General features: G+C 50.8%; 3 protein-coding genes across 7 annotated transcripts in view; 1 reads left to right on the top strand and 2 right to left on the bottom strand.

Annotated features, from left to right (window-relative positions):
- Positions 1–3,711: 3,711 nt before the first annotated feature.
- LOC136550454 (CBL-interacting protein kinase 21-like) overlaps positions 3,712–26,087 on the top strand; it is a 32,181-nt gene continuing 9,805 nt past the window's right edge. The window contains exons 1-5 of one of the 5 annotated variants that reach the window (XM_066542035.1): positions 3,712–4,092; positions 4,246–4,308; positions 9,018–9,083; positions 9,143–9,451; positions 9,525–10,332. In XM_066542035.1, coding sequence (XP_066398132.1) covers positions 3,943–4,092; positions 4,246–4,308; positions 9,018–9,083; positions 9,143–9,451; positions 9,525–10,220 — 1,284 coding nt within the window. In that variant the 5' untranslated portion in view covers positions 3,712–3,942 and the 3' untranslated portion in view covers positions 10,221–10,332. Of the gene's footprint in view, positions 4,093–4,245; positions 4,309–9,017; positions 9,084–9,142; positions 9,452–9,524; positions 10,333–26,087 lie in introns of those variants that run through there. The other 4 variants (XM_066542037.1, XM_066542034.1, XM_066542032.1 and 1 more) reach the window with 4 other exon arrangements.
- Positions 5,059–26,087, bottom strand: part of LOC136550452 (pentatricopeptide repeat-containing protein At5g48910-like) — a 33,797-nt gene continuing 12,768 nt past the window's right edge. The window contains exon 2 of the mRNA XM_066542031.1: positions 5,059–5,379. The gene's annotated coding sequence lies outside the window, so the exon portion shown is untranslated. The remainder of the gene's footprint in view (positions 5,380–26,087) is intronic.
- On the bottom strand, positions 24,978–25,721 carry LOC136550456 (uncharacterized). Its single transcript, XM_066542039.1, has 2 exons — positions 25,490–25,721; positions 24,978–25,402 (listed from the first exon to the last, which is right to left on the bottom strand). Exons 1-2 carry the CDS (start codon positions 25,719–25,721, stop codon positions 24,978–24,980), a joined length of 657 nt encoding a protein of 218 aa, XP_066398136.1.

Consider the following 26,087-nt stretch of genomic DNA (forward strand, 5'->3'; position numbering starts at 1 on the left):
TCATTCATGAAAATCAAATGAATTTGATGCTTATATGGTACCACTATTGTTTGTATGTTTAAAATGATCTAGTGGTAGCATATGACATGTTTGTGGGCTTGTAAACCTAGTGTTTGATTTAGAAAATGAGCTATAAGTGTTTAACTCAACATGGTACAAGATAACCCTTATTTGGATATGTGAAGAAGCTTGTCCTTAGATCAAACCGAGTTAAATATCTTTTGCAAATAATCTAGATTGAACCAAAATTGAGAAAATGATCCTTATTTCACATGATTTCACCCCAACCTATCCATAATTTAAGCTCATCTTTTGTGCTAATTGTTGACAAAGAGGGAGAGAAACAAAGATATGAGTGATAGGGGAGTATTGGACATAAGGGGAGAGATATGATAAAGGAAAGGGATCAATTAAAATTTTGAGCACACAAGTAGGGGGAGCAAGCTCATAAACTTGTATGATGCATTTGAATGAACATTTCATATATTTGCTCGCATGGTACAAATTCTAAGTTTCAACATCCATGCTTGTGTGGTGTATGCTAGTTATAGGTTTGAATGATGAAATAAAAAACTAGCATGCATAGGCTAAAAGTAACTAGACTCATGCTCACATTATGAAAACTAGACCCTTGCTTTTAATATTGATCTCATGGGGTATTCTAGTTTTTGTGTATGTCTAGTTACTAATGGTGCTAAGGATAGTATATTGGTGCACTCCGATTGGTATCACGCTTCAAAGGTCCATCTCTTATACCTTATCATCACTTGGTAGAAATTGACTCCTATATTTCCTATCTAAACATATGTGCAAGCTACAATCCAAACTCTTAGCACATATGTAGGGGGAGCAATTACTACCATTTAGAGTTCATGAAACTTGTCCATATCCTTTATACATGGTAAATATGCTTGGGCAAGCAACATGGATTCAAATGAACTTTAATTCATATCTTTGTATAAGGGTTGTCATCAATTACCAAAAAGGTGGAGATTGAAAGCTCTAGTTTGGTTTTGGTTAATTGATGAAACCCTAAGTGCTAACCTAGTTTATTAAGATGATTATGAGATAGGTAGCACTACTCCAAGTGATGAAGCAATGGCGAAGATCATGACAATGGTGACGGCATGGTGATGGTCAAATGCTCAAACTTGGAAAAGAAGAAAGAGAAAAACAAAAGGCTCAAGGCAAAGGTATAAAATGTAGGAGCCATTTTGTTTTAGTGATCAAGACACTTAGTGAGTGTGATCACATTTAGGATAGATAGTCGTACTATTAAGAGAAGTGAAACTCATATCGGAATGCGGTTATCAAAGTGCCACTAGATGCTCTAACTCATTGCATATGCATTTAGGATCTAGTGGAGTGCTAACACCCTTGATAATATTTGTGAAAATATGCTAACACATGTGCACAAGGTGTTTGCAGGGTTGAGATGGGTTTGGGTCCCTTTTAGGAAAATGAAATACCTATTTTCTATTGCGCTGGATGCAAAATTCTTGGTGGTTGGCATATTTGAGCAAGGGTGAAGAAGTTAGAGTTGAAATGGAGTTGGTCAAAATGATGCTGGCGTCGGTCTACTGACCGAACGCTGGGTCACTCAGTGACCGGACGCTGAAAGGCTATGTCCGGTCGAGCTGACAAAGAGGTCGCCAGTTTCGGTGTTGCACCGGACGCTGGGCCTGAGATGCACCGGACGCTGGTTTCTACGTCCGGTCAAACTGACGGGTCTGCACAGTGGCTAAGGGTTGAGCACCGGACGCTGGCTACGTCCGATCAAGGTGGACTGGACGCGTCCGGTCGAAAAAACATGCCTCGGGGAGCTTACTGGAAACGGCCGGACGCTAGGGCTTCAGCGTCCGGTCAGTTTTGACCGTAGCGTCCGGTCAGCGTCGTAGTCGTTGAAATCTGACGAACAGTGTTTGAAGCTAGTGACGCATGGCGTACATCGGGCGACCGGACGCTGAGGGCCAGCGTCCGGTCGGTATGACCGGAGCGTCTGGTCAGAGCGTGCTTTGCCCAGTGAAGGGGTATAACGGCTCTATTTGATGGGGGCTCTATTTATAGCCCCATGGCCGGCTCAAGGGATAACTCTGGCACATTTTTATTGACATAACAACCTTGTGAGCTTAGTCAAAGCCCTCCCACTCATCTCTATCATTGATCCATCATCATTGTGAGATTGGAAGAAAATCCAAGTGCATTGCTTGAGTGATTGCATCTAGAGGCACTTGGTATTCGTGTTGCGCTGCGGATTTCGCTTGTTTCTTTTGGTGGTTGCCACCACCTAGACGGTTGGAGCAGCGGTGGAGGATCGGCACGAGTTGGTGATTGTTCGTGGCCGTCTCCGGTGATTGTGAGGGGAGTTGTACCTTCCCCGGCGGAGCGCCGAAAGGTAACTCTAGTAAATTGCTCGTGTCATTGAGTTACCTCATTTGTGGGTCGGTTCTTGCGGTGTCCAATCATGTGGACGAGGTTTGTGAAACACCTCTTAGCCGCCGAACCACCAAGTGTTGGTCGACACAACGGGGACGTAGCGTGTTGGCAAGCACGTGAACCTCGAGAGAAAATCGATTGTCTCTTGTCTTTGGCATTCTCCCGGTGATTGGCTATATATTCATCTTGTGATTGGTTCATCCCCTACACGTCGGTATAATCACTCTACTCACTCATTTACATTCTTGCAAACTAGTTGATACAAGCTCTTTAGTGTAATTAGAATTAAGAGCTTGCTTTATTATTTACATTCATCTAGTTGAGCTCTTTAGAGTAGTAAGGTTGAGAGCTCTTAGTGAGTATTTACATAGCTAGTTTGTGTGCCTAAGTATTTATTGCAACTAGAATTGTTGGATAGGTGGCTTGCAACCCTTGTAGAGCTAGAGCAAGTTTGCATTACGCTATTTGTCATACTAATCAAATTGCTCTAGTTGATTTGTAGATTTTTAAATAGGCTATTCACCCCCCTCTAGCCATATTAGGACCTTTCACCTGGACGTGGTGGCGGCACGGCGTGGAGGTGGTGCGGCGTGGTGGCGGCGCGGCGAGGAGAAGACGGCGGCTTGTTTTTTTTTATTTTTTCTGAAAAATTATTTGTTGAGTGTTTTTTTTTACACTCGGTAACCCGACAAAAAACACTCGGCAAAGTTAGTTTGCCGATATGATTTTTACCGTGTGCTCTTTGCCGAGTATTACACTTGACAAAGAATTTACCGACGGCAAAGCTCCTGTTCCCCGTAGTTGCAACGTACACAAGAGGCTGGTGAAAGCAAGATCGACACCAAACACTGAGCAATCGACAATCTTCAGTATACAATAATAATAGAGTTTTGAAAGATCAGACCCCAACTCCTCTTGGCCACATCCTGGTCGCATTATTCTGGAGAACGATCCGCGTCTCGACATAAGCAAAAACCAAACCTGCTACATGCATGAACCCCAAAAAAATAAATTAAAACTATTATACGTCCGCAAAATCATGAACCGAACAAACACCATAAAAATTTTCAAAATACTCATGATGCGGGCTAAGTCTCGCAAAGTCGCAACGCAACACCTCACATTAAAAAGGGAAAATGTTTTTTTTAAAGTAAAAACTAGTAGGAGTATAGCACACGAACGCTAGAAGCCTAGAACAATAGAGTGTGTGGGCCCTGTCGCGGGTCCCTTGCCTCCCCGATATCCATCGACGATGGTTCGGTATAAACCCGCACGCGCTGCTTGGCGATGGCCGCTAGCTAGCTGCTTCCCTCCGCCCCCTCCCCACCTAACGTTACCGGCCCGCCGCACGGCCGCAGCAGAGCCTCTAGTTATTAGTTCACCGCACGCGCGCGGGCGGGCGGGCGCTGTCGAGTCGCGCGCGGCCCTTCCGCCCGCCGAGAGCTGCTGCGTGCGTCGACGCCCCGCCGAGGATCGACGAGCGAGCACCGTACCGGCGGCGGGGGAATGCGGATGGGGAAGTACGAGATGGGGCGGACGCTCGGGGAGGGCCACTTCGGCAAGGTGAAGCTGGCGCGGCACGCGGACACGGGCCGGACCTTCGCCATCAAGATCCTCGACCGCCAGCGCATCCTCGCCATGAAGATCAACGAGCAGGTGCGTCTGCCCCGCCCGCCCACCGGTTCGGTTTCGGTCGATTCCCCTCTCGGAATCAATCGGTGCCGGCCGCTGGTTCTTTCCTTCCTTTGCTTGTCTGAGTTCCGATTACATACTCCGGTGCTGACCGAGTGGCCGACCGGCCGGGCGCAGATCAAGAGGGAGATCGCGACGCTGAAGCTGCTCAAGCACCCCAACGTCGTCCGCCTGTACGAGGTGAAGCTCGTACCCTCCCTCCTCTGTCCACTCCTCTCTTGATTCATTCCGTGCTCCTCTTCTTCTTGCCGTGTCGAAACAACAAGGATGAAGAAGGGGAAGGGTAGTTTGGGCAAACTAATTAATTTGCGTGCCGGCCGATGACAAAGCAAGCAAGCAATTAGCCCACTGTGCCGTTGAACAAGTTGCGTGTGAATGTCGAGGCCGCGGCAAATCATAGAAAAGTCAGGCCGCAGCTCAGTCTCATTACTCTTTGAATGTTTCGTCGCACAAAGAAAACAGGCTTTCTTCTTTGAATAATAACAACATTAGTAGTCCATTAAAAGTAGTGCTACTTTCAATTCTCTTTACTTGACTTAGACATCCTCACATCCCTGTAAACATACTAACAAACAAATGGACGCCCGAAAGGACCAGCTAAAGCACATTTTTTTTCTACTACACAATCACAACCCAACCCAAGCAAGTTAGGCCAAGAAAAGTCTTCTACTGTTACATTCCCAGAAATTCTTTCTGTACTCTTGCCACTTATTTTATTTTAATTTACTTATTATTATATTGCTCCGGGGTCTATTCTCAGTTGGCGCAGAGCAAACTTGCTGTAAACATCAAAATATAAATCAATTCAATAATAATAATACAAAAATAAAAGATCCTGCAACGAAAACAAAATTCCGGGGTGTCAGACGTCGTCACGTCAGGCGGTCGAAGACCTCCAAATCTGCTGACGGCCATTGGCGACTGCTGCAGAGGATGAGGAGGCCGTCAGGTGAGGCCTGTCCGCACCCACGAGGGCCACGTGTGACCCCAGCCGTCAGCTTCGGTGATCGGGCGGCGGCTGGTGCTCCCAGCACACCACACCGATGAAGCGAGATAGCGACGGGCTCCGTCTTTGTCCTGAGGCTTGTCTGGCTACCTCTACCCTGTAGGAGATCCGGCCGGAAGCCAGCCAACCAAGTGGATAAAAACCCTTTTGATTCGTGGAGGTGGCGTGCAGGATCCCAATTATTGGATGCACTGCGTCATCAGCTCATCCTTCCGGCCGTGCGTTTCGTCAGAGGGCTTTTGGTCCTGCAACGCAGAAGAAAAAGAAGGGTGAATAGCGTGAGCCAAGCTGCTTCACACACACACACATGAATCTTCAAGTATTATGGCCTGGTCCCCACAACGCTAGTAGAGTAATGTCGGATACCGAGAGAAGGGGTACCCTAAGCAAGATCCAAAAACGACTGCTTAGACTTCGTAAAGATCGAAACCAGCTAAACGCTGCTGGCCTCGGCCAATTGTCCGACTCGCCCGAGGCCCCATCGCCGCGAGCCTCGGCCGACCCTCCGCTTCGCCCGAGGCCCCTCACCACGGGCCTCGGCCGATTCCCCGTCAAAGGCCTCGGCCGGGCCACCGACCCTCTGTCTCGCGCAAGGCGGACTCGGCAGCACTCCGCCACCTCTTCCCTCTCCCGTCCCTCTGGCAAAACGTCGTGTCACGACGTTTCAGCCAACTGCTGCCCCTGACAACAGCCGCACGCCCGGCACAGTACAGCAGAATGGCCGATGGGACAGGAGGCAGGACTGGGCAGGGGTTACCCGCCACTGTACTAACCACCGTGACGCCCATGCCTCACTATGCTGCCAACTCCTGCACCGAGGACGATGCAGCGTGGGGAGCCACATCTGGGCTACTGTAGCCTCGGAATCAGTACCCAAGGCCAATAACTCCCCCCAAGGACCTCGACAGTTTGCTTCACGGGCTCGGCAGCCTGAGGGTCCATGACCACCGAGCCCCCCGCGATGGCTCGGCCTCGGCATAGCCGCTGCCCCCTACGACGTCATTACACGGCAACCCGCACGTCGCCCGCCATGTCCTGCATCGAGCCGTACTGGAGCCCCACGACGCACAAGACCGAGTACGACCAGCATGTCACTTCCGCACGTCCCATCGAGGCGCTCAACCACTCCGACAAATCACACGACGGCGCAGTGCAGCGACGTGGCAGACCAGACGTCCGTCACGTCAGCACCCTGCCATCCACGACGGGACTGTGCAAGGGTTACCGGCTACTGTGCTGCCTAAACTCCTGCACCAAGGACGGACACGACGTGGGGAGTCAGAACCGGGTTCCTGTGACCTCGGGGCCAGCGAACCGACCGCTCCGCCCCGCTCGAGACCCCCGATGAGCCTCGGATTCCGCCTCGCCCGAGACTCCCGGTAGGGCCTCGGGCGAACTGGCCATGCTCCGCCTCGCCCGAGGCTGGGCTCGTCCCGCAATCTCGTCACCTCCACCTCAAAAGCCACTCTGGCAGGCTATCGCATCCAATTAATGCACCCAGCTGCCCTCACTACGAAAGTCACGATCGGCAGTATGCCGCGACAGGACAACGGTCAAATCGCCTTTTTACCATCCCTTACTGACGATACAGGGCACCGTATCCTGTAGACGCATGTTCGGCACTGTTCCGCCCAAATCAACTATCGGCGATGGCCGCCCAGACCTCACATTGCCACCCGCTAAAGGCCTCGGCACAGCAGGCCTCAGCACAGTGGGTCTCGGCCTCAGCGCGATAGGTCTCGACACAGCCTACTACAGCAGCCACCAGGCCTCGGCATTTCACCAAGTCAACAAAAGTACAAGAGCGCAGCATGTCGTCAGCCTTGAAGACCATACCGACTAGACATCGACTGGAACTCCCACGACGCCATACTGCTTCAGGGAGCGGAATACGTCAGCAAATAGTAGCCTTCTCATGTACCTCTCGCTTCCTCCTTGTGACTATAAAAGGAGGTAGCCAGGGCCATTTCTGGGGGGGGGCAGAAGGAAAAACACACCGATAGAATCACGCACTTCCACGCTGCTTGGGAGCAACGTCCCAAGCAGTTCGCACCACCCTCGCCGAGACCTGGGGCTAGCTCCCTCTCTCACTCAGCTTGTAACCCCCTACCACGAGCACTCCGGTGCAAGGAATACAAGATCAATCTCTCAGACTGGACGTAGGGCCTCGACTGCCCGAACCAGTATAAACCTTGTGTCTCTTTGCATCACCATCCGGGATTAGGGACACGCAGTACAAATTCACTCGTTGGTTGAGGGACCCCCGGTTCCAAAACACCGACAGTTGGCGCGCCAGGTAGGGGGGCTCTCTGCGTGTCAGCTTCGTCATCCTAGCAAGTTCCGGATGGCAGACCACATACGACCTGTTGATGCAAAAGTGATCTGCAAACACAAAGGGCTAATACCCGAATCGATATCCAAAGCGTGCCAGTCGATTTGACCTACTAATCGACAAGGATGAAGACACGAACACTTTGATCCTGACAACAGCGATACGCCCGGAAGTCACGGCCAAGAGGTGCTCACACGGAACTCGAGAGTCGCCGAAGGTCGCACTGAAGCGATGCAGCTCGCCGAATCAATGAGAACTCGTAAAGAGGAAAAATATGCAAATTGACGAAGTCGCCGAAAAGTAAGTAGATGCAAATAGGAATAAAAAGTTGGTTTTGATATTGATTGATATATTATCTATTACATTGCCCTTTACTCCATATTTATACCCTGATCTAAAGAGACACAACCAAACACAACTAGGACACCAATCCCGTATCTAAAGAAACACGTGACTCTTACACGAATTATAACCTAACAAATACAGAAAAGGAAACCAACTCCTATCTATTTCCCTGTCCGCCTTAATTACGATGGAAATCTCACTGTCCTCCTTCCCATCGGCATACTCCCTATTTCATCGGCAGCAGGCTTCAAGTCTTCCTTCATCGGCATACTCCCTGCTTCATCGGCAGTAGTCTTCAAGTCTTCCTTCATCGGCATACTCCCTGCTTCATCGGCAGTAGTCTTTAAGTCTTCCTTCATCGGCATCGACAACAACTCCTCCAACCTCATCGGCAACGCCCGAGTCCAAATCAACCTTTCCATCAATCATCACCAACTATCGGCAACCATTTTTACAAACTGGCTTTCATTGGCTATCAAAGTATTCAATAACTTTCCCCTTGCCGATTGGTCCACTCCGATTATTTTGACATGTGCAAAAAAAAACGGTGTCAACACATGCCCCCCAATTTCGGAGTATAAAACCATTAATGCTCCGAAATTTACTCCAGATAACGCTTGCCTTTGCCCAATTACCGTAACTCATTCTCCAAGCCAAAACTTGATTTGTTATCAAATCCAATCAAATCTAATCTTGATCCACGCACCTCAGTAAATATCGCACAATCGCCAACCACTCTTGCCTTGATTGAGATACCAAAATAATAACCCATCGGCAAGATCCTAACATGATAATGCTGCCATTTTAAGAATTAAAATATCATGTATCAATATCCCTTCCAAGTCATGATTGCTTGTTATTAACTCATCTGTACAATCCCCTGATTATCGCGCGAATAGTTACCATATCCCCCTGCACCGCCTTGACCTATATACGCGCGTCATAGAGATAAGTCCAAAATACCCTTATCCTGGCCGGCTTATAAATAGATTTCTCCAACATCGCCGATCGGCTACAACGCTCCCACCTTAGCCGCTTTGACCCACCAGAAGATTCGTACCAAGACCATCACTTCTAAGTCAAAATTGGCTATATCCAGGGCTACTCCATCGGCCGCTGCTACAACCTTGGTCAAAGCCTTTAAGGTAACAACCTTGTTTATTTTCACTTATGCCAATCACAAACTATATCAACCTTAATCATCAGGGGGTAAGAGCTGCTACTGGATCATCATCGGCAATTCCGCCGATATCAAGCACCACTCCTTCAGAGGTAGCTTCTTGACTTTACATTTTATCTGTTAAATATCATATCTCACACTTGTTTTACAGCAACAATTGGGTACATCGGCAAACGTACCAGATGCTCAAGCTTCACAACCAACAAGTGTCGATGCCCCCCAGCCGATCGTTGCCGATGTCCAAGCAAAGCGCAAAGCTTCAACAGATACTGAAGCACAGCCAAAACGACAAAGGTCTATGCCGATCCCTACATCTGCCCCAATGTCATCGGTCATCACACCTCAAGAGCCTACCACCGATGAAGTCACAGAGGATATCCCATCGGCAAGCTCAGCCGATCCACACGACATACTCCAGGTTGCTTCCTCCAGTCAAGCACAGGAAATTGCCTTGAAACAGGTAAACCGATCAACCTACCTGATTTTACAATACTCATACTTACCCTTGATTGATCTCCTTGTCTTTCTTTCAGGAACAAGATTCCCCGAACAGCCTATTTTCCTTTGCCATTGACATCTCTGACGACGATGGAGAGAAGACAAGCTCTTCCCTTGCACTGGGAACAATATCGGCAGAAACTAAATCCAAGTTGGAAACCCTCCTGAACTTGCTACAGCAAAGTACCGCCCAACTGGTAGATGATTCGGACCCCGCAAAGGCAATTTTCAAAACAATTCGCGGCCAGGTCCCTGCCGATGTTGAAGAAATACTCTTCCCAGCAGCTCACTTAGAAAGTCGTCAACTGCAATATCAACGGGCTGCTCAGCGCATTGCCGATAGAGCAGCTCAAGCTCAACTTAAAGAGGAGATGCTACAACTGAAACAAATCGCTGATGAAAAGCACAAGGGCATCGTCAACTTGCAGACTTCGGGTGCTGCACTTAAGCAGAAAATCTTGGATCTATCGGCAAGGAAGGCAGCTCTATTAGCCGAATTGAAAGAAATCGATGCAGCCTTAACTCATGCTCAACAAGAAGAAAGCCAGCTACCCAATGCCGTCAAAGCCCTTCAGCAAGAAAGAGATATCCAAGCTCGCAAAGCTTTAGCCATGAAGAAGAAACTCAAGCCTGTGGAAGGTGCTGCCGATGACGATATCAAAGAAATGGAAGAAGCTGACCAGATTCGCCTGCGTGCGATATTAGCTATCCAATCCTTGCTGAACGTGTAATCTTATTTATTGTATCGGCACTTTATGAGACATTGATACCCTTGCATAATTCTAGCCGATAGTACTGTTATCGGCACTTATACTTTTATGCATCTGTCCAGATACTAGGGTAATATTTCTTTAAATATTTTCCATTTAACGCTCTGGGAAACACAACCCCTTCGAGGGTTTCTAAAATATATGCATTACCAGGAATAGACTGACTTATCCGATATGGACCTTCCCAATTAGGAGACCACTTTCCAAACTTTGAACTTTTAGTCCCAATCGGTAAAATCAATTTCCAGACCAGATCTCCATCGGCAAACTCTTTTACTTTCACCTTCTTGTCATACCATCTAGCTACTCTTTTCTTATTTTCTTCAATACTAACTAAAGCCCTTAACCGATGACCCGCCACATCTTCCAACTCATCTTTCATAAGAGTATTATACTCATCGGCTGTCAGCTGATTTTGAGAACGTATTCGTCTAGAGCCAACCTTAATTTCCCAAGGCAACACTGCATCGTGTCCATATACTAACTGATAAGGCGTCACTTCGGTTGCACCATGGCATGACATCCGATATGACCACAAGGCTTCATTTAATACTGTATGCCACCTCCTAGGATTTTCTTCAATTTTGCGCTTAATGAGTTTGATGATCCCTTTGTTAGAAGCCTCAGCTTGACCATTAGCTTGAGCATAATATGGAGAAGAATTTAAAATTTTAATTCCCATACCTACAGCAAACTCATCAAATTCCCCTGATGTAAACATAGTACCCTGATCGGTAGTGATAGTCTGAGGAATACCAAATCGGTAAACAATATGCTCTTTCACAAAATCAATCATATTGACCGATGTCACCTTCTTTAAAGGAATTGCCTCAACCCACTTTGTGAAATAATCGGTAGCAACCAGAATAAATTTATGTCCTTTACTCGATGGCGGATAGATCTGACCAATGAGATCAATAGCCCATCCCCGGAACGGTCATGGTTTGATTATAGGATTCATAGCCGATGCAGGCGCTCTTTGAATATTACCAAACTTTTGACACCCCTGGCATCCCTTAAAATATTTAAAACAATCTTCAAGAATGGTCGGCCAATAGTACCCATTCCTTCTGATCATCCATTTCATCTTGAAAGCCGATTGATGTGCCCCACATACTCCTTCATGAATTTCACCCATCAAGCTTTTCGATTCATCATTGCTAACACATCTGAGTAAAACTCCATCTATAGTTCGATAATATAATTCATCATCGAGGAGCACATATTTGGCAGCTTGGAACCTTATACGTCTCTCGACCTTTTTACATGGATCCTTTAAATAATCGACAATCTCTTTCCTCCAGTCATCGGTATCAACTGCCGATGTTAGCACTTCCTGAATAGGCTGATACCCTGAAGCATGCTGAGCTAGTCGATTAGCTTCCTCATTATGCAATCGAGAGATATGTTCAAGACGAAAATCTCTAAATCCTTTCAACAATTGCAAACATCTTTCATAATACGGAATCAAAGCTTCACTTCGGCATTCATAAATTCCATCTAATTGATTTATAACTAGCATAGAATCGCCAAAGATTTCAACAACATCGGCACGTATCTCCTTCAGCAATTCTAACCCCTTTATCAAGGCTTGGTATTCAGCTTGATTATTTGTCGCTGTAGCAACAATCGGCAATGAAAACTCATACTTCTTTCCTTGAGGTGAAATTAACACAATGCCGATACCTGCTCCTTCACCACATGTGGATCCATCGAAGAAAAGTGTCCAGGGAGCAATCCCCAAAGAATCCACCGTATTACAATGCTGAGTGACAAAATCAGCCATCACTTGCCCTTTAACTGCCTTAGTTGATTTGTAGCGTAACTCAAATTCTGATAATGCTAAAATCCATTTGCCGATTCTACCACTTAATATCGGCATCGACAGCATATACTTGACCACATCGTCTTTGCATATGACCATACACTCGGCAGATAACAAATAATGCCTTAATTTGACACAAGAAAAGTATAAGCACAGACACAATTTCTCGATAGCCGAATACCTCGTCTCAGCATCCACTGATCTTCTGCTCAAATAATAAACAACACGCTCCTTCCCTTCAAATTCTTGAATAAGAGCTTGTTAATTGCATCAATAGACTTCCCACTGATTTTAATGCCCCGTTGATGCACCATAAAACCCAAGAATTGTCCTGCCGATACACCGAATGCACATTTATTAGGATTCATCTTCAATCCATGCCTCCTTGTGCACTCCAGTATCTTTCGTAGATCGGCTAAATGTGCTGTGATATCCCCAGACTTAATCACTACATCATCAATGTAGATCTCCACTAATGTGCCGATGTACTCATGAAAAATAAAGTTCATAGCCCTTTGATAAGTAGCACCGGCATTTTTCAAACCAAACGTCATGACTATCCACTCGAACAACCCCACATGTCCTGGACATCTGAAAGCAGTCTTGGGAATATCCTCCTCAGCCATGAATATTTGATTGTAACCTGCATTACCATCCATGAAGCTAATAATTTGATGTCCAGCCGCAGCATCAATCAACAAATCAGCAATCGGCATTGGATAGCCATCCATCGGTGTGGCTTTGTTGAGATTCCTGAAATCAATACAAACACGAAGTTTTCCATTTTTCTTATAAACAGGAACCACATTAGAGATCCACTCTGCGTATCGACATTGCCGAATAAACTTTGCTTCAATTATCTTAGTTATTTCGGCCTTAATGTCAGGAAGTACATTAGGGTTGCATCGGCGCGCTGGCTGCTGATGTGGCCGAAATCCAGATTTGATAGGTAACCGATGTTCAACTATCGATCGGTCCAACCCAGGCATCTCAGTATAATCCCAAGCAAAACAATCTTTATATTCTTTTAACAAATCTGTTATTCGCTGCTTACACTTAGAATCTAACTTAGCACTAATAAAAGTAGGCCTTGACCTATCACCATCACCGATATCTACTTCTACTAAATCATCTGCCGATGTGAACCCTTGGCCTAATTTTCCGTCATCGGCAAACCTATCCATTAAAACTCCTCTTCAGAACCGACTGCTTGGATCGGTGGAATCTCATAATCAGCAACTCTAAGGAACTCTTTTTCCCAAGCTTCTCCTGATATGCATTTGGTTCGCTCATAAGTATCTGATTCTGCCGATGCGATGATATAAGAAGAATCACCAGGGACGACCTCAATCTTATCCCCAATCCACTGTACGAGGCATTGATGCATTGTAGAAGGAACACAACAATTAGCATGAATCCAATCCCTCCCTAGAAGCAGATTATATGCACCCTTGCCGCTGATAACAAAGAACGTCGTTGGCAAGGTTTTGCTGCCGATGGTCAATTCAACGCACACTGCCCCTTTAGCCGGTGACACATTGCCTTCAAAATCTTTCAACATCATATCGGTTTTGGTCAAGTCTTGCTCTCCCCTACCAAGTTTCCGATACATCACATAAGGCATAATATTAATCGCAGCTCCTCCATCAATAAGTACCTTAGACACAGGCTGCCCATCAACTCTGCCCTTCACAAATAAAGCCTTAAGATGCTGTCTCTCGTCATCGGTAGGTTTCTCAAAAACAGCCATCATTGGATCTAGCGTTAGCTGAGCTACTTGATCAGAGAAAACAACTTCTTCCTCATTATCAGATATTGCCAGAAACTCCATCGGCAACATGAATACCATATTAACATCTGCCGATGGACCCTTATTTTTGTGTTTTACTTGCCACTGCTGATGACCAGGCCTTTCATTGGAGGAATTTTCCTCCTGGTATAAATCCTCCTGACGCTCACGTTGCATCCTCCTTCTCTGCGTCTTTGTCAGACCCTCTGGGCACCATCGAGGAAACTTGGTTTTCCAAACCGGCTGATAACAAGTCCTAGTTAGTTCTACGCGACGTATATTAGGGTCCCTGTAGAATATCTCCTCATCGGGAACTCTTGCGTTTGCCATCTCCTCAAGCTCCTCTTGATTTCTTGGAAAATATCCAGCGCGTTTACCAAGCCTCTCATGCACACTAAGTCTGCCCCCCAGCCGATCATGCACTGATGCTCTGCCTCTGATCGGCTCGTTGATAGACAAACCCTGATTTACACGTTGAAACCTCCTTTCTGAACGATTGACTCCGTAATAACCATTACACTCAGGGCAATTTTCAACAGTTGGCAATTTAATACCTTCTTCCCAGCAATGGATGAAGAACGGACATCTCCAATGATCTTTATGTCGATTCCACTCTTCCTGACGTCTCATTTCTTGCTGTTGCCGATATCGGTCATTACGTTGATGCCAACCCTCCTGCTGCCTTCGATGAGTAATCACAATGCCAGGTCGAGGAGGTTTTTTGGAACTACTACTTTCTCCTAGCAAACCCTTACTTTTTGCATCATCGGTAGTTATCCGATGTTGGGGGTCTACTGACGCATTTTTCTCAGCAGCCTCTGACGTCAACACCTTGGTCTTTCCTTTGGCATCCAACGTATTTGCTGGAAAAGGATGTTGATCAATTTTCATCGGCTTCTGGGTCTTGGAAATACCAAACTTAATTCTCCCAGATTCAATAGCCGATTGTAACTGTTGCCTAAATACCTTGCACTCATTTGTACTGTGTGAAGTTGCATTGTGCCATTTGCAGTACAAAATCTTCTTCAACTCTTCTGCCGATGGGATCACGTGATTAGGTGACAGCTTAATTTGGCCCTCTTGAAGCAGAAGATCAAATATTTTATCGGCCTTGGTGATATCAAAGGTAAACTTTTCTGGCTCTTTTTGACCAAAGGGACATGATATCGGCTTTTTATTCTTAACCCACTCAGCTAAGCCGATAACTGGTTCTTCATCAGAGTCAGAATCTCCTACTTCTTCAACAAATGATACCTTTTTACTCCAGTTCTTTTTAGGTTCAAAAACCCTAGTATCTTGATCAGAGATCCTTTGCACAAGATGACTGAGGCTTTCAAATTCCTGAGAAGCATATCTGTCCCTAAGATGTGGCAATAACCCTTGGAAAGCCAAATCGGCAAGCTGCCGATCATCCAGCACCAGGCTGTAGCACTTATTTTTTACATCTCGTAGCCTTTGTACAAAGCTCTCTACCGATTCATCATTACGCTGTCTCAATTTTACTAAATCGGTAAGCTTCTTTTCATGGATTCCAGCAAAGAAATACTTATGGAATTGTTTTTCTAGATCAACCCAAGTAATAATAGAATTTGGTGGCAATGAAATGAACCATGTAAATGCTGATCCAGACAAAGATGACGAAAATAAACGAACTCTTAATTCATCTCTGTTAGCTGCCTCTCCACATTGAATAATGAAGCGATTGACATGTTCCATTGTTGATGTATCATCTTGCCCAGAGAATTTAGTGAAATCTGGTACCTTGTACCGATTTGGGAGAGGAATTAAATCGTATGCAGGAGGGTATGGAGTCCGATAAGAATAAGTATTGACCTTGGGTTTTATCCCAAACTGATCCTTCATAATCTCTGCTATCTTATCGGCCCAAAAAGCATCAGCCTCCTGCTGACGAACTGGTTGAATTTCTACAGGAGGTGCCTGCTGACATCCCTCCACATATCTTTGTGGCCCACGATCTCCAGCAATCGGCATATTTGCCGTTACTTGTGGTCCATTGACCTGTTGGAAAGGATTCATCGGCTGGGCTGCCGATGCTTGATTCTGGAGACCAGCTTGTATATGACCTTGTTGAATCCCTGCAACCTGCTGATTTCGCTGAACTGTATATTGAACAGGTAACTGTCCTGACCAATCATTATTAGAACTCATCGGCACAAAACCTACCGATGGCTGGTAATTTGCTGATATTGTTGGATAATTATAACTGGTTTGAGGCATGAACTGAACCCCAGTTTGACTCAAAGCAGGGGCTTTCTGCTGCATCGGCAGTACGTTCGCCGATGGACTTGAATTGAATGTTTGAATCATAGGCATCTGGAAACCTCCTGGAGTTGGTTGTACAGAAGTAGTCGCGGCATATTGAGGCACTTGAGCCATCGGCGAAACGGCCGATGATATAGGCGCTCTTCCTGCTGCATCAAATACTTGAGGTAATCTAGGATTGAAAGCAGATGACTCTGGAGGCATGCCATATCCCCACCAATTAGTAGGAATCTGGTTATTCTGAGACACAGGGCCTGACATAGCTGATGCCGATAGATCTGTATTAAGCTGAATTCGCCCTCCTGGTAGTACCTGATCTGACTGTATCGGTGTAGATTGAATATTAGGTGAACCTGCCAATACTGGTGGGGAAGTAGCTTCTGTACCCACAACGGCCGAAGGAGCCGATGGAGTTTTGACAGATGCCGGCTCTGGTTGATGATAGGCAGGCCCAACGTAATGTTGTGCCGCTTGTCCTTCTTTGAGAGTTCGAACCACAGCATTATGAACAGTATTGGACAGCACATTGGAATGATTAATCAAAGCATGATTTACTGCAGAATTAACCATCTCTTGAAGTTTACCAGGATTGGAGTCAAAGGTAACCTGCCGAGGCAACGGCAAATCTTGCTTCTGGATGACTTGTCCACTCTTGTTCAAGCTAAACGATCTCAGACAAAGCTGCTTGTATTCTTCTACAGCCTTTTCCATAGCCTGCCTCTGTTCTTCCTTGAGATCTTCTTCTGATACTGCGATAATGTTCCCTGGATCGATCTCGGAGTTGAACATATTGGTTGAAGTGTCCCACCGGGCGTGCCAAAAGATGTGTTGATGCAAAAGTGATCTGCAAACACAAAGGGCTAATACCCGAATCGATATCCAAAGCGTGCCAGTCGATTTGACCTACTAATCGACAAGGATGAAGACACGAACACTTTGATCCTGACAACAGCGATACGCCCGGAAGTCACGGCCAAGAGGTGCTCACACGGAACTCGAGAGTCGCCGAAGGTCGCACTGAAGCGATGCAGCTCGCCGAATCAATGAGAACTCGTAAAGAGGAAAAATATGCAAATTGACGAAGTCGCCGAAAAGTAAGTAGATGCAAATAGGAATAAAAAGTTGGTTTTGATATTGATTGATATATTATCTATTACATTGCCCTTTACTCCATATTTATACCCTGATCTAAAGAGACACAACCAAACACAACTAGGACACCAATCCCGTATCTAAAGAAACACGTGACTCTTACACGAATTATAACCTAACAAATACAGAAAAGGAAACCAACTCCTATCTATTTCCCTGTCCGCCTTAATTACGATGGAAATCTCACTGTCCTCCTTCCCATCGGCATATTCCCTATTTCATCGGCAGCAGGCTTCAAGTCTTCCTTCATCGGCATACTCCCTGCTTCATCGGCAGTAGTCTTCAAGTCTTCCTTCATCGGCATACTCCCTGCTTCATCGGCAGTAGTCTTTAAGTCTTCCTTCATCGGCATCGACAACAACTCCTCCAACCTCATCGGCAACGCCCGAGTCCAAATCAACCTTTCCATCAATCATCACCAACTATCGGCAACCATTTTTACAAACTGGCTTTCATTGGCTATCAAAGTATTCAATAACTTTCCCCTTGCCGATTGGTCCACTCCGATTATTTTGACATGTGCAAAAAAAACGGTGTCAACACGACCATTGCGCCTCGGCACCATAGTTTGGTTCGGGAGCCTAGAGTTCATGTCTCTAGGGCATGAGTACGACATGGTGCTCCTCACTCCTCGAACCCCACCGTCCGACGACGAAGTCGCGCCCCGGCAGCCCAGGCGTAGGCGGCGTCCGGGCGGCCGCTCTCGCCGCGCTCGCCGGGCACGGCGCGAGCAAGGCCACCCCGACGCTACGCGAGCCCGGGGCAGCACGACACTCCCCGCCGATATCCTGCGACCAGCTGTTGGTACGGGGTCCCTGACTGGGGACCTGTCTGACCTGAGCCTGGACAAAGGAAAATCGCCGAGGGCTTACGACGATGCCCAGTCATCTAACTCCGCTCCGCCACTCCCTGAAGAACCGACCCCGGCGGGGCAGAATCTGGAGACGGCCCCGTTCCCATACCCCTTTGGGTTGAGAAATGCCGCCACCTCCTACGCCTACGCTTACGCTGCCGCTCACGAGCACCCCTCGGAACGCCGCCAGCGCTTCGCTCTCGACCTGAGCACCCACTCCGACCCCTCGGACGAGGACGAGGCGTGGCCCGGGGTGGATTTCTCCGAACTCCACAACCCTGGGGCTTTACGCCAATTCTTGGCCGCAAGCGACTACTGCCTCGGCTATTCCGACTCCGACGACGAAGGGACTTACGATCCATCCCGTGAGTGCTTCCACGTCGGGCTCGGGATGCCAACGGTGGGCGAAGAGGAAGAAGGGACAGGCACTCGCTCACCGCCCCGGGCGGGGACGGGTGGTGCCACGCCTCCGCGTCTCGCAGCCCCGGCAGCACGGAACGAGAATCTCGTCCACGGGGGGCATCGTCGCCCAGACCTGGAGCAGCTCCGCGAGCTTCAGGCCAAGGTCGAACAGGACCGACTCCTTCTGCAACAGCTCCGGGACACTCTCGAGCAGGAGCAGCGAGGGCGCGGTGAGGGCGGAGGAGCCCGAGGGCGGGCCCGCGACGTTCATCACCGCATTAACGACAACGAGGGCGGAGAGCCACCCCCAATCTTTAACCGCGCTAGCCAGAATGTCGCAGCTGCTGCGATGCTGATCCGAGCGATGCCCGAGCCCTCCACCACTGAAGGGCGACGGGTCCGCGGAGAGCTCCGCGACCTCCTCGAGACCGCAGCAGTGCAGCAGGCCGAAAGTTCCGCCTCACGCCGGCGCGGAGGCACTTCGGAGCAACCCACGACACGACCTCGCCAAGGCCAGGATGCCTCGATCCGTCCCGAGCCCGCTCGCGCGCCGACGGTCAACAGGGCCCCCTCGGTGCGCGACCGACCTGGACACCAACGCGAGATACAAGGCGACCACGAGGTAGTTGGCAGGCGACGGCGCCACGACGACGGAGCCGCCCGAGGCTACCACCCGCACCGAGGCGGTCGCTACGACAGTGGTGAGGACCGCAGCCCCTCCCCTGAGCCGCCAGGACCTCGGGTCTTCAGCAGGGCCATCCGCGTTGCTCCTTTCCCCGCCCGGTTCCGACAGCCGGCCAACCTCACCAAGTATAGCGGCGAGACGAACCCTGAGCTATGGCTAGCCGATTATCGCCTGGCTTGTCAGCTGGGTGGCGCGGACGATGATCTGCTCATCATCCGCAATCTCCCTTTACTCTTGACGGACTCGGCGCGAGCCTGGCTTGAGCATCTCCCCCCCTCGCAAATCCACGACTGACGCGACTTGGTTAGGATCTTCGTCGGGAACTTCCAGGGCACTTACGTGCGCCCTGGGAATTCCTGGGATCTCAAGAACTGCCGCCAGAAGCCGGACGAGTCTCTCCGAGACTTCATCCGGCGCTTCTCCAAACAGTGCACCGAGCTACCCAGCGTCGGTGACTCGGAGATCGTCCAGGCTTTCCTCTCCGGCACCACTTGTCGGGACTTGGTCCGAGAGTTAGGGCGCAACGTCCCGCGCTCTGCCGCCGCGCTCCTCGACATCGCCACCAACTTCGCCTCGGGCGAAGAGGCGGTGGGGGCCATCTTCCCCAACAACGACGCCAAGGGGAAGCAGAAGGACGAGGCCCCCGAGGCCTCGCCCACCCGCGTCCCTAAGAGAAAGAAGAAGGGCCGCCCGGGAAAGCAGGAGGTCCTCGAGGCCGTTCACGTCGCCACAACAGATCGCAGGAATCCCCGAGGCCCCCGCGGCCCCGGGCTATTTGACGACATGCTAAAGAAGCCCTGTCCTTACCATCAAGGCCCGGTGAAGCATGCCCTCGAGGAATGCACCATGCTCCGGCGTTACTACGCTAGGCTCGGGCTCCCCGACGACGATGAGGCCAGGAAAAGGGGCGCCGGCGAAAGGGACGGTGATAAAGATGATGGGTTTCCCGAGGTACGCAATGCTTTCATGATCTTTGGCGGACCCTCGGCATGCCTCACGGCGCGCCAGCGAAAGAGGGAACGCCGGGAGGTCTTCTCGGTCAGGGTAGCCACCCCCCGGTACCTCGATTGGTCTCGGGAAGCAATCACCTTTGACCGGGATGACCACCCTGATTACGTTCCAAACCCCGGGCAGTACCCACTGGTCGTCGACCCGATCATCGGCAACACCCGGCTCACCAAAGTACTCATGGACGGAGGCAGCGGCCTCAACATCCTCTACGCCAACACTCTGGAGCTCCTGGAGCTCGACCAATCACGGCTTCGGGGTGGTTCCGCGCCCTTCCACGGCGTCGTGCCAGGGAAGCGCACACGACCCCTCGGACGCATCGACTTACCCGTCTGCTTTGGCACCCCATCCAACTACCGTAAGGAAGCCCTCACCTTCGAGGTAGTTGAATTCAAGGGGGCTTACCACGCCATCTTGGGGCGCCCGTGCTACGCCAAGTTCATGGCGATCCCCAACTACACCTACCTCAAGCTCAAGATGCCAGGCCCCAACGGCGTCATCACCGTCGAGTCCACGTACGAACATGCATACGACTGCGACGTCGAGTGCATCGAGTACGCCGAGGCCATCGTGGAGGCCGAGACCCTCATCGCCAACCTCGACCAGCTTGGTAGCAAGGTTCCCGACGCCAAGCGGCGCGCCGGGACCTTCGAACCCGCGGAGGCCGTCAAGTTCGTCCCAGTCGACCCCGCCGTCCCCGACGGCCGAGGACTGAAGATCAGCGCCACCCTCGACAGCAAATAGGAGGCCGTGCTCGTCGACTTTCTCCGTGCGAACGTCGATATGTTCGCATGGAGTCCCTCGGACATGCCAGGCATACCAAGGGAGGTCGCCGAGCACGCCTTAGATATCCGGCCAGGCTCCAGGCCGGCAAAGCAGCGCCTGCGCCGGTTTGACGAGGAGAAGCGCAGGGCCATCGGCGAAGAAGTACAGAAGCTCGTGGCAGCCGGGTTCATCAAGGAAGTATCCCATCCAGAGTGGTTGGCTAACCCTGTACTAGTCAGGAAGAAAAGTGGCAAGTGGAGGATGTGCGTGGACTACACTGGTCTAAATAAAGCATGCCCGAAAGTCCCATTCCCACTACCACGAATTGACCAAATCGTCGACTCCACTGCAGGATGCGAAACCCTCTCCTTCCTTGATGCGTATTCCGGTTACCACCAAATCAAGATGAAAGAGTCCGACCAGCTCGCGACTTCTTTCATCACTCCATTCGGCATGTACTGCTACGTAACCATGCCGTTTGGCCTCAGAAACGCAGGGGCCACTTACCAACGGTGCATGATCCAAGTCTTTGGCGAACATATCGGACGAACCGTTGAGGCCTATGTGGATGACATCGTAGTCAAGTCCAGGAAGGCCGGCGATCTCGTCGGCGACCTGGAGGTTGCCTTCACATGTCTCAGAAAGAAGGACATCAAGCTCAACCCCGAGAAGTGTGTCTTCGGGGTCCCCCGAGGCATGCTCTTAGGATTCATAGTCTCGGAACGTGGGATCGAGGCCAACCCGGAGAAGGTCTCGGCCGTGACCAACATGGGCCCGATCCGAGACCTCAAAGGCGTGCAGAGGGTCATGGGATGCCTTGCGGCCCTGAGCCGCTTCATCTCCCGCCTCGGCGAAAAAGGCCTGCCCCTGTACCGCCTTTTGAGAAAGGCCGAGCGCTTTTCTTGGACCGCCGAGGCCGAGGAAGCCCTCGCCAGGCTCAAAGCACTGCTCACCAACCCCCCCGTCCTGGTTCCGCCCACCGAGGGCGAACACCTCTTACTCTACGTCGCCGCGACGACCCAAGTGGTCAGCGCGGCCGTAGTCGTCGAGAGGCAGGAGAAGGGACACGCTCTGCCCATCCAGCGACCTGTCTACTTCATCAGCGAAGTGCTCTCCGAGACTAAGACACGTTACCCGCACATCCAGAAGTTAGTTTACGCCATAGTCTTGGCTCGACGCAAGCTGCGTCACTACTTCGAGTCCCACCCGGTGACTGTGGTGTCGTCTTTTCCTCTGGGAGAGATAATCCAAAACCGGGAGGCCTCGGGAAGAATAGCCAAATGGGCTGTCGAACTCATGGGGGAGACCTTGTCTTTCGCACCTCGGAAAGCGATCAAATCACAGGTCCTGGCCGACTTTGTAGCCGAGTGGACCGACACACAGCTGCCACCCGTTCAAATCCAATCAGAATGCTGGACCATGTACTTCGACGGGTCTCTGATGAAGACTGGGGCCGGCGCGGGCCTGCTCCTGGTCTCGCCCCTCGGAATACACATGCGCTACATGATCCGGCTTCACTTCGCCGCCTCCAACAATGTCGCCGAATACGAGGCCCTCGTCAACGGCCTGCAAATCGCCATCGAACTTGGAGTACGACGTCTCGACGTACGGGGTGATTCGCAGCTCGTCGTCGATCAGGTGATGAAAGAGTCAAGCTGCCACGACCCCAAAATGAAGGCGTACTGCGCGATGGTACGTCGTCTGGAGAACAAGTTCGACGGTCTCGAACTCAACCACGTTGCACGAAAGATCAACGAGGCCGCGGACGAACTGGCAAAGATGGCGTCGGCACGGACCCCGGCCCCTCCGAACGTCTTCGCCAGAGACCTCCACAAGCCGTCCGTCGACTACGCCTCGGCGACGGAAGAGGACCCATCGGCCGAGCCCACCGCAGGGCTCGAGGCCCCCTCTGCCGCCGAGACCCCGCCAGCCGAGCCCGAGGCGATGGCGATTGACGAAGAGCCTCCCAAGATCGACCAAGGAACGGACTGGCGAGTCCCTCTCCTTGATCGCCTCGTCCGAGGAGAGCTTCCTGCTGACAGAACCGAAGCCCGACGGCTTGCGCGACGCGCCAAGACTTACGTCCTCTGCAACGGCGAGTTATATAGGCGCAGCCCATCTGGTATTCTCCAACGATGCATCACCACCGAGGCTGGCCAATCCTTACTTCAGGACTTACACGCGGGAGTCTGCGGGCACCACGCGGCGCCTCGGACGCTCGTAGGTAACGCCTTCCGCCAAGGTTTCTATTGGCCAACAGCGGTGGCCGACGCCACAAAGCTAGTACGCACCTGCGAGGGATGCCAGTACTATGCTCGACAGACGCGCCTCCCGGCCCAAGCCCTCCAAACCATCCCCATCACATGGCCATTCGCTGTGTGGGGACTGGACATGGTTGGGCCTCTGCAGAAGGCACCCGGGGGCTATACCCATCTGCTGGTAGCTATCGACAAATTCTCTAAATGGATCGAGGCTCGTCCGATCGCTCAGATCAAATCCGAGCAAGCGGTGCTGTTCTTTACGGATATCATCCACAGGTTCGGGGTTCCTAACACCATCATCACTGACAATGGGACACAATTCACCGGGCGCAAGTTCCTAACGTTTTGCGACGACCACCACATCCGGGTGGCCTGGGCGGCCGTAGGGCACCCAAGGACGAATGGCCAAGTAGAGCGTGCCAACGGCATGATCCTACAAGGCCTTAAGCCAAGAATATTCAACCAGTTGAAGAAGTTTGGCAAGAAATGGCTTGCCGAACTCCCGTCAGTCATCTGGAGCCTAAGAAATACCCCGAGCCGAGCCACGGGATTCACACCGTTCTTCCTGGTCTATGGAGCCGAGGCCATCCTCCCCACTGACTTAGAATACGGCTCCCCGAGGCTACAGGCGTACAACAAGCAAAGCAACCGCACTGCCCGCGAAGACGCCCTCGACCAACTGGAGGAAGCCCGCGACGTCGCGCTACTACACTCAGCCAGGTATCAGCAAGCCCTACGACGCTACCAAGCCCGACGCGTCCAAAGCCGGGACCTGAAGGTGGGCGACCTAGTGCTGAGACTGAGGCAGAGCAACAAGGGCCGCCACAAGCTGACCCCACCCTGGGAGGGGCCGTATATCGTCGCTCAAGTGCTGAAGCCCGGGACCTACAAGTTAGCCAACGAGAAGGGCGAAATCTTCACCAACGCTTGGAACATAGAACAGCTACGTCGTTTCTACCCTTAAATTTCCAAACGTTGTTTACATTGTTTCTCGAAATAAATAAAGAAGCGTTCTTTAGTTGTTATAATCTTTCGAGGAACCCCCTTATAGACAAATCGGCTGCATAGAACCCAAGGACCGAAAGATCGTCTCAAGGGCGAAAAGGCCGGCCGAGTCGTGAGAACGGCCTATGCCTCTGGGCTACGGCAGCTCCCTCACCACCGTTTCGCCCAAAGGACAGCTTAGGTTCCGAGGAAGTTCTTTGCAGAGAGGTTGTCTATCGATAGGGGCTCGACGTCACTATAACGCAATAAGGGAGACTCGGCTCTGCCTCTGCAAAGTCGAGCCTCCCTCGGGGGCTAAAAAGGGGGAACCCCCCTAAGTCCCGGACACCATTTCTCAACCGTTTTTCCGAAAATTTCCACGCCAAACTCTCTCGCGCTCCGACGGGACCTTCGCAAGAAACCCAAAGACCAAAAGCCTGTCTGGAGGCCAAAGGGCCGGCCGGGTCGTGAGAACGGCCTACGCCTCTGGGCTACGACAGCTCCCTCACCACCCTTCGCCGAAGGACGGCTTAGGTTCCGAGGGATTTCTTCGCGATCGAGACAGAGGGCACGAACTTAGAAATAGAATGGAAAACGGTTAAGAAGCACACATACGCAAATACTTTAAGGGCCTCGACGGCCACAAAAAACGTCACGATTCGGCAACTAACTCGATCCGGTTACATGGCCCCTTTTGGCCCAGGTCAAAGCTCAAGGATCAGCGGCTGGCGCGGGAGGGACCACCTCTTCTTCGAACAGCTTGGCCAACGCGGTGCCAGGTGCCTCGGCCGCCTCCAACAGCCTCACGACCTCTGCATCAGCCTCCTCGTCATCTTCTGGCAACACGTAGCCGTCGCTGACAGCCTCGAGGTTGATGGCGTAGTGCGAGGAGACGACGACCAGGGCGCGCTTGACACCCGTGTGCAACGCCCCTCGGAGTCTCTCGCGGACGTGGCCGCTCAACGCGATGAGGCGGCTCCCAAGGGAGCTAGCTGATTGGACCTCCTCGACGTCCAGAGCCTCGCAGGCAGACCGGACAGCGCTGCGCAGCGCCTCGTGCTCCCGGACCTCGACATCCAGCGCTGCTTGCGCCGCGACGGAGGCCTCAGCCGCCTGGGAGGCCTCTTTCTCCAGATCTACGTCGCAACAAGGGGTCAGGAGTCAAGCGCGAACCAGGACAAAAAGAGCAAATGGAACGAGGAACATGGTTCAGCGGAACTTACCCTCGGCCTTGCCCTTCCAGGCTGAGACCTCGACCCGAGAGGCCTCGGCCGCCTTGGTAGCCTCTGCCAGGGCGACTTTTGTCGCCTGATGCTCGCTCTGCTCCGCACCCAGCTGCCCGGCTGTAGCCTTCGCAGAGGCCGTCGCTTCTTGGGCCCGAAGCCTGAAGGAGTCTCGCTCCTCCTCCAGTTCCTTGATCTTGGCCACCAGAGGGGCGGACTGCTCCTTAGCCATGGCCAACTCCGCCTGAATGTCGGCACAACGAAGGCGGAGGTCCTCCACTTCCGCACTCCGCGCCGACAATAGTCCCTGGGCATCGGCAAGCAAGCCCTTCTGGCGCCGGAGCTGGTCCCAGATATCCCTCTCATTTCGCAGGAACACCGATTTCCCAAGGGATCGGGTCTCGAGCTCCTAAGGAGGCAAAACAAAAAACACACGTCAAAACACTGCGAGCGGGCTCGGAGAGAAAACAACGCGGCACGAGAGGGGAAAGTACTTACCCGCGTGACACCGGGCAAGTCCTGACCCATAATGGTCATCGCTGTCTGCAGCGACCGCACTGCCAATTGGCGATACTCCTCGAGGGTATCCCAACGCCCC

The sequence above is a fragment of the Miscanthus floridulus genome, chromosome 4, assembly GCF_019320115.1.
Source record: "Miscanthus floridulus cultivar M001 chromosome 4, ASM1932011v1, whole genome shotgun sequence".
In the NCBI taxonomy this organism is placed as follows: Eukaryota; Viridiplantae; Streptophyta; class Magnoliopsida; order Poales; family Poaceae; genus Miscanthus; species Miscanthus floridulus.

Excerpts from the sequence above, each read along its gene's own strand:
- LOC136550456 (XM_066542039.1), bottom strand. The coding sequence starts at position 25,721 with ATGGCTAAGGAGCAGTCCGCCCCTCTGGTGGCCAAGATCAAGGAACTG. Across the intron at positions 25,403-25,489 it reads CTGGAAGGGCAAGGCCGAGG|ATCTGGAGAAAGAGGCCTCC; the intron begins GTAAGTTCCGCT and ends GTTGCGACGTAG.